The sequence below is a fragment of the Trypanosoma melophagium genome, assembly GCF_022059095.1.
Source record: "Trypanosoma melophagium isolate St. Kilda chromosome Unknown ctg4segment0, whole genome shotgun sequence".
NCBI lineage: Eukaryota > Euglenozoa > Kinetoplastea > Trypanosomatida > Trypanosomatidae > Trypanosoma > Trypanosoma melophagium.
Window position 1 is genome coordinate 108,728 of NW_027125178.1, and position 11,513 is coordinate 120,240.

The following is an 11,513-nucleotide window of genomic DNA, read 5'->3' on the forward strand; positions in this document are numbered from 1 at the left end:
TACTGCCCCACCTATAACCCCCTTCTTACTCCCACTCCTATCCATCTGCTGGAATAGATTGATAGGTAAATAGATAGGCACATATTTATATATATTTATATATACACATACACACATACATATATACATAAATAAAGATAGGGTAGAAAACGAAGAGGGGAAAAAAAAGCGGATGGGACAGTCCAAAACAAAGCTGCATATTATCACATGCGGCCTTGACAACAGTGGCAAGACGGCTATTATCAATCAATTAAAACCAGGACCAATGCGCATCGAGCACATCTCCGCCACTGTTGGATATACCGTTGAAACCTTTGAAAAGAGTGGGGCCTGCTTTACCGTATTTGACATGGGCGGGGCAAAGAAGTTCCGTGGACTGTGGGAGAGTTACTACGATAACGTTGATGGCATCATTTTCGTTGTAGACAGCAGTGATCATCTGCGGCTTTGTGTAGTAAAGGAGGAGATTGAGTTAATGCTACAGCACCCGGACGTCACGCGGGAATTGCCTGGCGGCGGTGGGAGAAAAATCCCCGTGCTGTTCTACGCAAATAAGATGGATTTGCCCGGAGCGAAGACCGCCGCGGAGCTGGTGGATCTGTTGGATCTCACTGCACTTATGGCTGAGCACCCGTTTAATATATTCGCCTCTAACGCCCTGAAGGGAACTGGAGTTGCGGCGGGGTTTGATTGGCTGCAGGGTACATTGATACGACAGAAGGAATCGAGTGCGCAGGCTAAGAGAAAGAAGTAATACCCTACTCCATTTCATTTCATTATCTATGTGCTTGTGTGTGTGTGTTTATATGTGATTATACTGTTGATGGTTCTCGTTGGTTATTTCTTATTTTATTCATTTTTTTTTGTTGTTGTTGTTGTTGCTGTTGTTGTCTTTCTTTATTTCTTGATTCGCATTCTTAACTCGTGTCCTTGTGAGCGCTTGTATGTGTATTTCTATATCTGTCTATATTTATCTATTTCTATTTATCTATCTATTTATGTGTGCTGGTTGTCTCAACGAATTACTTTCGGTGTTTGTTGAAATGTGTGAGCTGCTGGTATTGGCAACGTATTCTTACTCGTGTTGTTCTTTGGTTTGGGGGTTGCCCTGATGTTTGCTTACTATGTCTTCTCCCTCTCTCTCTCTCTCTCTCTCTCTCTGTTTATATATATATATATATATATATATATATATATATATGTCTGGGTGGGAGAGAGAAAGGGAGAAGAAGATATATTCCTAGTCGGAAAAAAGAGGGAAAAGATAGGCACGCGGCATTAACTATTATTTATATGTTCTCCTTGAATTGCAGGAATAAAGTCTCATCCCAGTTTATAGAAGAAAGAAAGAAAGAAAGAAAAAAAAACATGTATTCCTGTTTTTTTCTTATTATTTCTTATTTCTTTTTAGCTAATTCTTTTCTTGTTGTTATTCTTCTAATGCAATAATAATATCCCTATTTTCTTTTAAAATACTTTTTTCTTTTTCTTTCTTTATGCAATCATTATATATATATATATATATATATATCCCTACCTGATTCCATTAACGGGATAGAAGGGTCATGGCGAACACCAAAGAAAACAAGAAGAAATCCTCCAAAGGACAACCACATGGAGAAAAGGAGGAAAATCAACAACTCATACAAACAAAGATGCCTGTACATGCCGAGAAGGAAATGAATAAACCCGTAGAAGAGCCCCTCCATCCCTTTCTTGGACGCGAAATACGTGTGGAGCTATCAGACAAGCGGGTGGTGGTCGGTACACTTATTGCCTACATGGGCATTGGGGATTTATTACTGCAGAGTGCAGTTGAGCAGCGGCGATATGCGGACGGGGAGTTGAGTTGGCGTCCACTCACACTTGTGGCTGTACCAATGCGGCATGTTGTTGCGATGCATCGAAGACGGCCGGACTGTGAACCCATTGCACTTGTTGAAGCGTAATATTGTTTTGTTTATTGGTTGTAGTAGTACTAATAATGTGTAAAATGAGAGAAGGAAAGAGGATATATATATATATATATATTATTTATTTATTTATTTATTTATTTGTAGTGGTGATTGTTAGTAGTGCCGGTGTTAATGAAAGTAAAATCAGCGGAAAAAAGAGGTATGAAGTTTCTATTTCTCTCTATTTCTATTTATACTTATAAATATAAAAATACGTTTGTGGTAATGAGTCATAATAAACTAACGATAGTAGTAACATTACATAAGGGGAACCCCTGGAAAAAGGAGAAGAAGAAGAAGAAAAGATTTCATTATGACATTTACTTTTCATGCTGCTGTATCTTAATTCTTATTTCTCACTCATTCACACACTTCTTCCTACACATTGATTTACTCACAATGGTACACACAAACAGAGAATTACATTAACAGACCTCTAAACATCGCGTGTTTGTTTTTTTGTTCTTTTTCGTTTGTTTGTTATTTCCTTGTTAACCCTTAACTGATCCACCTGTCTCTGTTCCTTTTCTTCTTTAATTATTTCCTTTTTGCTTTAGTATTGTCTCCCCCAAGATATCGATTAAGAACAAATTCAATAGCAAGAAGAAGTAGAGAAATAAGGCAATAATATTTGCACATACTTTGAAAACAAAATAAAAAAAAAGAGTGCCTTCTCCTCTTCTACGCACACACAAAAAAAGAATAGAATAAAAAGGTAGTGATAAGGAGAATCGTACCTATATATATATATATATATATATATATATATCGCACATCGTAGATAGTATATTATAATATATTTAAGTAGAGAGAAAAAGAGAAAAGAAAAAGAAAAGGAAAGGGTCAAGAATTACTACGGATCTGGTAATGATACGACGCTATGCTTTTGTTACTGTTACCATACTGGCAATTGCAGTATGGTGGTTTGGTGGAATTCTCTCTCTAACTATACTACTCATCGGCTACGCATATGTCGCGAATAAACTATTTACCATTTACTTAATGGCTGGTCCTCGCACCTCACGACAGGTTCCGCCCACCCCAATTGCCTACTGTCAACAATTATCCGCCGTACAATTAAACCGCGCCTACATGGCTGGTGAACTACGCTGCGAAGATGTGGTGCGAACCTACATATCCCACATTAAACGAGTAAACCCATATCTCAATGTGATGGTGTTTGAGTGCTTTGATGAGGCCATAAAGGCAGCCATCGCGGCAGATGCGGTGTGGGATGCATGGCGTGCAAATCCCAAACGTCATCCTGCGCCCAGTTGGCTGCTTGGTGTGCCGTGTACAATTAAGGAATGTATGGCTGTAACGGGTTGTCCCAACACGAGTGGACACCCACACAGACGTCACATTATCGCCACACATGACAGTCCCGTTGTGAAGAACTTCCGTGAGGCGGGCGCCGTTATTCTCGGCGTTACGAACACCAGTGAATTGTGTATGTGGTATGAGAGTTCGAACCATGTGTATGGGATTTCGTGCAATCCGTATGATACGCGGTGTTTGGTGGGGGGAAGTAGTGGTGGAGAAGGCGCCGCGGCGGGGGCCGTCTTTTCTACCTTTTCACTCGGTAGTGATATTGGCGGTTCCATTCGCATGCCGGCCTTCTTCAACGGTGTGTTTGGCTATAAAGCGAGTCCACATTATATCAGTAATAGAGGCCAACATCCATCCCCAAAGACGGTGGCGAATCATTATATGGCCGTGGGTCCTATTTGTCGATTTGCAGAAGATATCGTCCCACTTTGTCAGGTGGCCGCACGTGGAGGATTCTTGGAAGATCCCCAACGTTATCCCCCACGTTTACCACTCGGTGATATTCCAAACATTGCAAATAGTAAAAAACCACTACGTGTATATGCATTGGAGGACTTTGGCATTCACGGCGTGCGTACATCGCGATCGCAGATTGACGCCGTACATGTGGCGGTGCGTTGTTTAAAAGAACACTACGGGGCACAAGTAGTGTATATCAATCTACGAGATCCCAGTCGTTGTAGTGGAGGCGAAGTACCGGCGGAGTTTAAACCATTTGAGGATATTTTGGCCATGTGGTCAAAGGCATTGATGTCCGATGCGACAGAAACAAAGTTTACGGCACTCATGGGAGAGGGATATCAGAGTTTTAATGTGTTTCGTGAAATGGCACAGTGGTTGATGGGACGATCCCAGCATACATTACCGGCCTTATCACTTTGTCTAATTGAGTCTATGGGGGAGAAACTTCCCCGCAATTTATTCCTAACAAACTGTAAATTCAGTATTTCAGACTTTAAACGTTCACTGGAGGAACTTCTCTGTAATGATGGTGTTATTGTGGCCCCAACATTTCCTCGTCCCGCACCACGGCATCATTCTCCACTCTTATCTCCATTTCAATTTCAATATACGGCGGCCTTTAATGTGCTGCAAATGCCTGCCACGGCTGTGCCTATTTGGACGGAGGATCTTCGCCACTCACAGACCACGTTAACGGCGGCGGATGTACGTGAAAGAGGACTCCCAGCAGATTATCATCTTCCTAAAGGAGTGCAGATTGTCTCACGTGAGCATAATGATGAATTAAGTCTTGGTGTAGCGATTGCACTGGAAAAGGTACTCGGCGGATATAAATACCCGGGATGGGCAGTATTGGAAAAGCATAGCAGTAAAACTAAACAAAATGGATGGTAGATAGGTAGATCTGGCAGAGGGAGAACGAGTAAGTATGGGAGTACGATACAGTATATGTGCATAAATATAGACATATAATGTCTGTGGAGGTCGATGGGATTGTGAGGACCATCTCGGGAAAGAAAATGAAGTGAAGGGAGAAATAAGAAGAAGAATGAAAAGCCAGGGAGAAGCAAAAAAAAAGAAATCGAAGTCAATAATAAGAAAAAAAAGGAAAAGGGAAAAATGAAACGCACGGTTGGCCTGTTTTTTTTTTTTTCTTTCATGTTTAACACTTTCATGTGGTTACATTATTATTATTATTATTATTGCTTTCTTCCCCCTCTTCTCCTCCTCAACTGTGTTTATACAGAAGACATAAGGTGGTTGCGCCTATACAAGTTACATGTACTATATATATGTATATATATTCTATTTCCTTTTGCTTGCTTTCTCTCACATTTGACATTACTATTATTACTATTACTCTTTCCTCTTCTTTTCTCTTTCATTATATATATATATATATGGTAGCGATGTCGCTCATCACGGCATTTCCATTCGACGCCTACGTTGGCGACCTCAAAACTCGCCACGTCATGCCCGACAAGGTCTCCGTCTCCCTCTCCCTTCTCGCCCCACACGATATGTCCAAGATGGCGTTTGTCGAGGTTCGCACTCGATGTGGGCAGGAGGAGAAATCCGCCCCATGGCGGCCTGTCATGCGGGCTGGCGAGGAACACGCGACTTTCTACGACCCCCGCATGGGAAACTTTGACGTTCGCACTTATCCACCGCAGTCCTGTCAGACGTGTGCGGCGAGTTTAACCGGTAAGTACGGGAATGAACGGTGTCAGGGGCACTTTGGCTATGTTGGGATGCCGCGGCTTTTTCCGGGCAATCCCCTGCAAAATGAGAGACGCATGTTTGTGATGAATCCACATTTAGTGGAGGAGGCGGAGTTGTTGCTGCAGGCGAAGTGTTTTTTCTGCCACAAATTCCGCGCGCCGTTGTTTGATGTGGAACGTTATCGGCAAACACTGCGGTTAATTGACTGTGGACTCATTGGCGAGGCCCTACACTTATTAGATGTCGTGGCAAATGCGAGGGGAAATGATGCCCGGCATAAAAGATTACATGTGGCGAATGAAGAGGTGGTGAATGATGTGTCATTGTTGGAGGAACATGTGGAACGGATTCGTAAGAGATATGCCCTTGCATCATCATCATCATCATCGTCATCTACAGATGGGAATAGTAATCATAATAATCATCATAATAATCACAATAATAATCATAATAATCAAACAACAGAAGCAGGAATAGGAGTAGGAACTAATAAGGGGGCTATAGATGTTCGTAATAATATTGCACGACAGGCATTACGAGATCTACGGGAGTACCCGAATGTCTGTTCCCACTGTAATGGATTATCACCACGTATAACGAAGCGAAATGGTCATTTCTTCTTTTTCTTTAAAAAGAATAGTGCTAATGTGAATGTCGCTAATGCACTTCTTTCACAGGCCCAACTAAGTGAATGGGAGGAGAATAATAAATTACACAAGAGAAGTCATACCTATTTCCGAAATCAAGACATCCGTGAACACCTGAAACAACTCTGTCTTAAGGAAGATACATTACTTTCGTTATTATTCCCACACCTTGGTGAACCTTCCATATCCACCGCCCACAACACACCACTACCAGCACGTGAAATGTATAAAGTCTTCTTTATTGATCGCATTCTCGTTCCACCACTCCCACTACGTCTTTCCTCTGGTGTACAGGTGCAAGATAGTGGGGCAATTTCCCCAGATACTCAAACACGTGCCCTCTCAGATGTGCTTGGATTTGTAGAACAAATTGAGTGTTATCAGATGTTACGAAATAATTCCACACCAGAACGTAATCTTGTCTCTACGGCTCAAGAGATTGCTAATGAAATTAATCTACGTAATTTACAGGTAAAAGTAAATGAGTTATATCAAGGAATATTGGAAACCTTTGCCAAAAAGGAAGGATTGTTTCGTATGAATATGATGGGAAAACGTGTGAATCAAGCCTGTCGTTCCGTTATTTCGCCTGATCCATTAGTGGAACCAAATGAAGTATTATTACCTCGTCCATTCTCTCGCAGTTTATCATTTCCAGAACAGGTAACATGTTTCGCCCCAGCACGAATGAGTCTTCTTAAACGGTGTGTGATTAACGGACCGCAGAGGTATCCTGGTGCCACACACCTAGAACTACGTCATGCGAATGGGGAAATTCGATTTGTAGATCTTAATGTACCAGAACAAACACGAAGACAACACGCAGCGAAGTATTTTGCCATGGCACAAAGTGGAATGACTCTTATTGTGTATCGTCACATTCTTGATGGGGATCGTGTTGTGTTTAACCGTCAACCAACTTTACATAAACCGAGTATGATGGGTTACCGAGTTAAGGTGTTATCTGGGTACAAGACACTTCGATTTCATTACGTCAATGGTAGTTCTTTTAATGCAGATTTTGATGGAGATGAAATGAATATTCATGTCCCACAAAGTATTGAAGCCAAGGCGGAACTAGATACCATAATGGATGCTAATCTTAACTATCTTGTACCAACTTCTGGAAAACCTATTCGTGGTCTTATTCAAGATCATGTGGCGGCAGGAGTTATGTTAACATTACGTGATAAATTTTTGGATCATGCTACTTTTGTACAACTTGCATATTATGGTCTTGCTCCATATATGCAGGAGCAACATGAAGTAACCTTATCTGAACTTATTCCTATACCTGCTATATTACGTCCTCGTCCATTATGGAGCGGTAAACAATTAATTTCTGTGGTTATACGTTATGTAAGTGGTGTAGGAAGTTGTCGTAGTACAACACGGGCAGGAGAAAGTGGTGTGACATTAAAAGGAACTTCACTTATTCAACCGAGTGCTTATAATACCACGGTTCCAGGAAGTGATGAAATACGTACCTTTACACGTCAAGCCATGGATGATGATAGTGTTTTATTTATGAACAGTGAATTATTAATTGGATTGATGTGTAAAAAACAACTTGGTGCATCTAGCATGTCTGTTGCACATGTAGTACATGAATTATATGGTCCACATAAGGTGGGTCAATTATTTGGAGCATTGGGTCGTATTTTATCTCAAAGTTTACAACGAGAAGGATTTTCTATTGGTATGGATGATATGATTCTTGTACAGGAACAACGTCGTTATGAATTATTACGTCAATTGGATGAAGCTCCTCTGCAGCTTCCAGATGATGAGGCTATTGCTATGCCAAAGATAATGGAACATGCCACAAGGTTACAACAGGAATTTATGCCAGGACGTATGATGGTACCTTTTCCCCGTAATCATCTTCTTATGATGACCACATCTGGAGCAAAGGGAAGTAATGCCAACGCTACACAAATGGCACTTGGACTTGGACAACAGCTCTTTGATGGACGACGTGTAAAACGTATGAATTCGGCAAAAACACTTCCCGCCTTTTTCCCGCATGAGAGACGAGCGAGATCGTTTGGTTATGCTATTGGTCGTTTTGCATCTGGTATTCGACCACCGGAGTATACTATTCATGCCATGGCTGGTCGTGATGGTCTTATTGATACTGCCGTTAAAACATCTCGTTCAGGGCATCTCCAACGTTGTCTTATTAAGGGATTGGAGAGTCTTATTGTGCACTGGGATCACTCCGTGCGGGATTCGAATGGAAGTGTGGTGCAGTTTACATACGGTGGGGATGGTTTGGATCCGTGTAAAGCCTCCACACTGCAATCGTGGGAAATGGCAAAGGAGAATATTGTCGATCTTGGCAGACGCTTTTGTGTAGATGTTGGTGACACAGAAGCCGAAGAGGAAAAGGAAAAGGAAAAGATTCAACGTGGTAAACGTCCCCGTGCGGAGGAAAAAGAAATCGCTTCTTCTTCTACTTGTGTGAATATGACAGGAGATGATAAGGCACAGGTGCGACAACAACACTTGGGACAGCAAGTACAAGAAAATCCACTTCCAAAGTACATGCGAGATGGAATGGAGGATTACTTGCAAAACAAAGCCACATTTCCACTTTTTCGAAAAGTTTCACAAGTGGCACGATGGAGTACGCAACGGCGTGTAAGGGAGAAACTGGCGGAGAAGCGTGAAGAGAATGTGGAATACTACCGTGATTTTCTCTCTGAACTTACCACGAATAAACGTTTACGTGCCTTCTGTGATCCCGGTGAACCAGTTGGGCTTCTCGCCGCACAGGCCGCAGGTGAACCATCTACGCAAATGACACTCAATACATTTCACAGTGCTGGTTCAACCGTTACACACGTCACGGAGGGTATTCCACGTTTGCGTGAATTACTCATTCATGCCTCTGTTCAAAATGCTGCGGTGGTGGTGCCTGTGGAAAATGCCACAGATGAGGATGAAGTGGCTATTGCGCGATTATTACGGGCTGCAGTTCCAACAAAACTGGTCGATTGTTTGGCTCGTGGTACTACGAATGATAGTAGTAGTAGTAGTAGTAGTAGTAATAATAATAATAATAATAAGGGTAGAACCGCCCAAAATGCTGGAAAGGGTTGGCACTATCACGTTTCCCGACAGAAGGATGCGACGGTATTAACCATTGCGTTACTCTTTTCTCAATCGTACTTGGATGAGAGTCGAGATTGTATGTGTATGTCCCCTTCGGAGCATTTGGACTCTTTTACAGATGCCCTACGACAGTTTGCGAAACGTGTTGTAAAAGTACTACGAGGACGTACACGTGAGGAAAAAGATACCGGTGCTGCTGGAGCAGCTGGGGAGGATTTCACCGATGGTGCTGGTCCTGCAGGTGTTATGAACAAACCGCGGGATTTCATGGATGCTGTTATTGATGGTTCTGTTGGTACTGGTGTTAATGATGATGGAAGTTCGGTGGGCGATAACGGTGGTGATGCACCCAGCGATAGTGATAATGATAATAATAATGATGATGATGGAAAGAGCAGCAGTAAATGTGCTGGCAGTGTGCGTGGTGGGGCCCGTGCATCTCCTACACTTCGCAGTCAACAGAGCGGCGCCGATGGATTGGATGTCTTTGAGAATGAAGAGGAAGAAGCGGAAACAGATGACGAGGATGAGGATGAGGAGGATGTGGATATGGATATAAGGAAACATATGAGTAATAATAAATCCATCTCTGCACTGCGTTATCGCTCATTCTTACCATTGCGTGCTTCTTATGGTGGACATGCGTTTACAGTTGATATTTCACCGTTAAGTCTCACCGCTGCCTATCGTGATGGTGTGGCACTTTCCTTATTAAATGATAATAATAATAATAATAATAATAATAATAATAATAATAATAATAATAATAATAATAATAATAATAATAATAATAGTAAAGATGATGAGGATTTATTTGTGGTAAATGTGGTATTACGACTTCCCCCAGGTGTAGTGGCGGTTGTACCGGATGTTGTGGCTTCCGCACTGTTATATCAATCACTGCCATCGCCGTTATTACCACCATTCGCATCTGTTTCATTTACACGAAACGCGAATAATCATCGTTGTGGGGAACTCGTCTTTACAGGCTCCGGTGCCACTGTTCGCCGCGTTCTCGCCTTTCTTTCCCTCTTCACCATAAACATAAACCGTCAATCGCATCTCGCTTCACAGAGTAATAATAATAATAATAATAATAATAATAATAATAATAATAATAATAAGCATGGGAAGAAGAAAGAAGTTGGCAGTGGTGTTGGAAAAGAAAGACGTGGTTTATTGCGATCAGTAAAAGTGCGTCAGGCCCGTTCTACTGATATTCGTGATATGGCACATGCCTTTGGTGTGGAGGCGGCTTATCGTGCCTTATATGATGAACTTTCTAAACTCTTTCGTCGTTATGCCGTCGATCACAGACATCTCACACTAATTGCGGATGCCGCCACACATCGTGGGGTGTGGGAGAACTTTAACTTTACAGGTGTAATTGCCCGGAGTGCGAGTCCACTGTTTCAAATGACATTTGCCTCATCTCGTCGCTGGCTGCACACGGCTGTTACGCGTGGAATGTCGGATGAACTGCAATCCATCAGCGCGGCGATTATGGTGGGCGAACGGCCGCGTGTGGGAACGGCAACTGTGGGCGTTACACCAGATGCCGCTATCCTGCAGGATGTACTGGAACGTGGAGGCGTGTAAAGGAAATATACATATATAAATGTATTATTAATATTATTATTATTATTATTATTATTATTATTATTATTATTATTATTATTATTATTATTATTATTATTATTATTATTATTATTATTATTATTATTATTATTGCATGAATAAGGTGAAGATGGGCAATTTTCTCTGTGGCAATACAGGGCAGTACTTCTTCTTATTTGTTGTCATTATTATTGGGATCGTTGTTTGCTCTCTTCTTCCTTTTCCATGTTCTGTTGTAATCTACGAATTTACCCACCATGTCTCTGTTTACTTCTCCTTTTATCTCTTCCTTTATTTATCTCTTATATGTATGTATGTGGGAAAGAAGGAAATAGAAAAGAAGGAGAGAAGATAAGGGAGTATATGAGGAAACAAAGAGAATGAAAAGGGATTGAGAGAAACAGAACGGAAAAAGAAGAAAAAAAAAAGAAACACAAATGAGATAATAATTTGGAGTGAAAGAGATGAAATGAAAAAGAAAAGGGAAAAGGAAAGAAATGGAATGAAGGTACATCGAATAATATACAAAACTGTTAATATCAATGCCCGAAGAAAAAAGAAAAAATACATAAACGAAAATGAAGAAAAAAATGGCACCGCACGTGTAACCTTACGATCATTATAACTATTGTTTATGCTTTTGTTTTGTTTTTTTGTTATCTGT

The 11,513-nt window shown here is 41.4% G+C and overlaps 4 protein-coding genes across 4 annotated transcripts; all 4 read left to right on the forward strand.

Annotated features, from left to right (window-relative positions):
- Window positions 1-172: 172 nt before the first annotated feature.
- On the forward strand, window positions 173-754 carry LSM04_008535 (Small GTPase superfamily; the record flags this gene model as incomplete). Its single annotated transcript, XM_067336227.1, has 1 exon — window positions 173-754. The coding sequence occupies one exon, from the start codon at window positions 173-175 to the stop codon at window positions 752-754; it is 582 nt and encodes a 193-aa protein (XP_067188129.1).
- Window positions 755-1,565: 811 nt separating this feature from the next.
- Window positions 1,566-1,949, forward strand: LSM04_009068 (uncharacterized protein; the record flags this gene model as incomplete). The annotated part of the gene is made up of 1 exon (XM_067336238.1): window positions 1,566-1,949. One exon carries the CDS (start codon window positions 1,566-1,568, stop codon window positions 1,947-1,949), a length of 384 nt encoding a protein of 127 aa, XP_067188134.1.
- An 873-nt stretch (window positions 1,950-2,822) lies between these two features.
- Window positions 2,823-4,640, forward strand: LSM04_007816 (Amidase signature domain; the record flags this gene model as incomplete). The annotated part of the gene is made up of 1 exon (XM_067336249.1): window positions 2,823-4,640. The coding sequence occupies one exon, from the start codon at window positions 2,823-2,825 to the stop codon at window positions 4,638-4,640; it is 1,818 nt and encodes a 605-aa protein (XP_067188125.1).
- A 515-nt stretch (window positions 4,641-5,155) lies between these two features.
- LSM04_009313 (RNA polymerase Rpb1) lies at window positions 5,156-10,831 on the forward strand (the record flags this gene model as incomplete). The annotated part of the gene is made up of 1 exon (XM_067336260.1): window positions 5,156-10,831. The coding sequence occupies one exon, from the start codon at window positions 5,156-5,158 to the stop codon at window positions 10,829-10,831; it is 5,676 nt and encodes a 1,891-aa protein (XP_067188136.1).
- Between the last annotated feature and the right edge of the window lie 682 nt (window positions 10,832-11,513).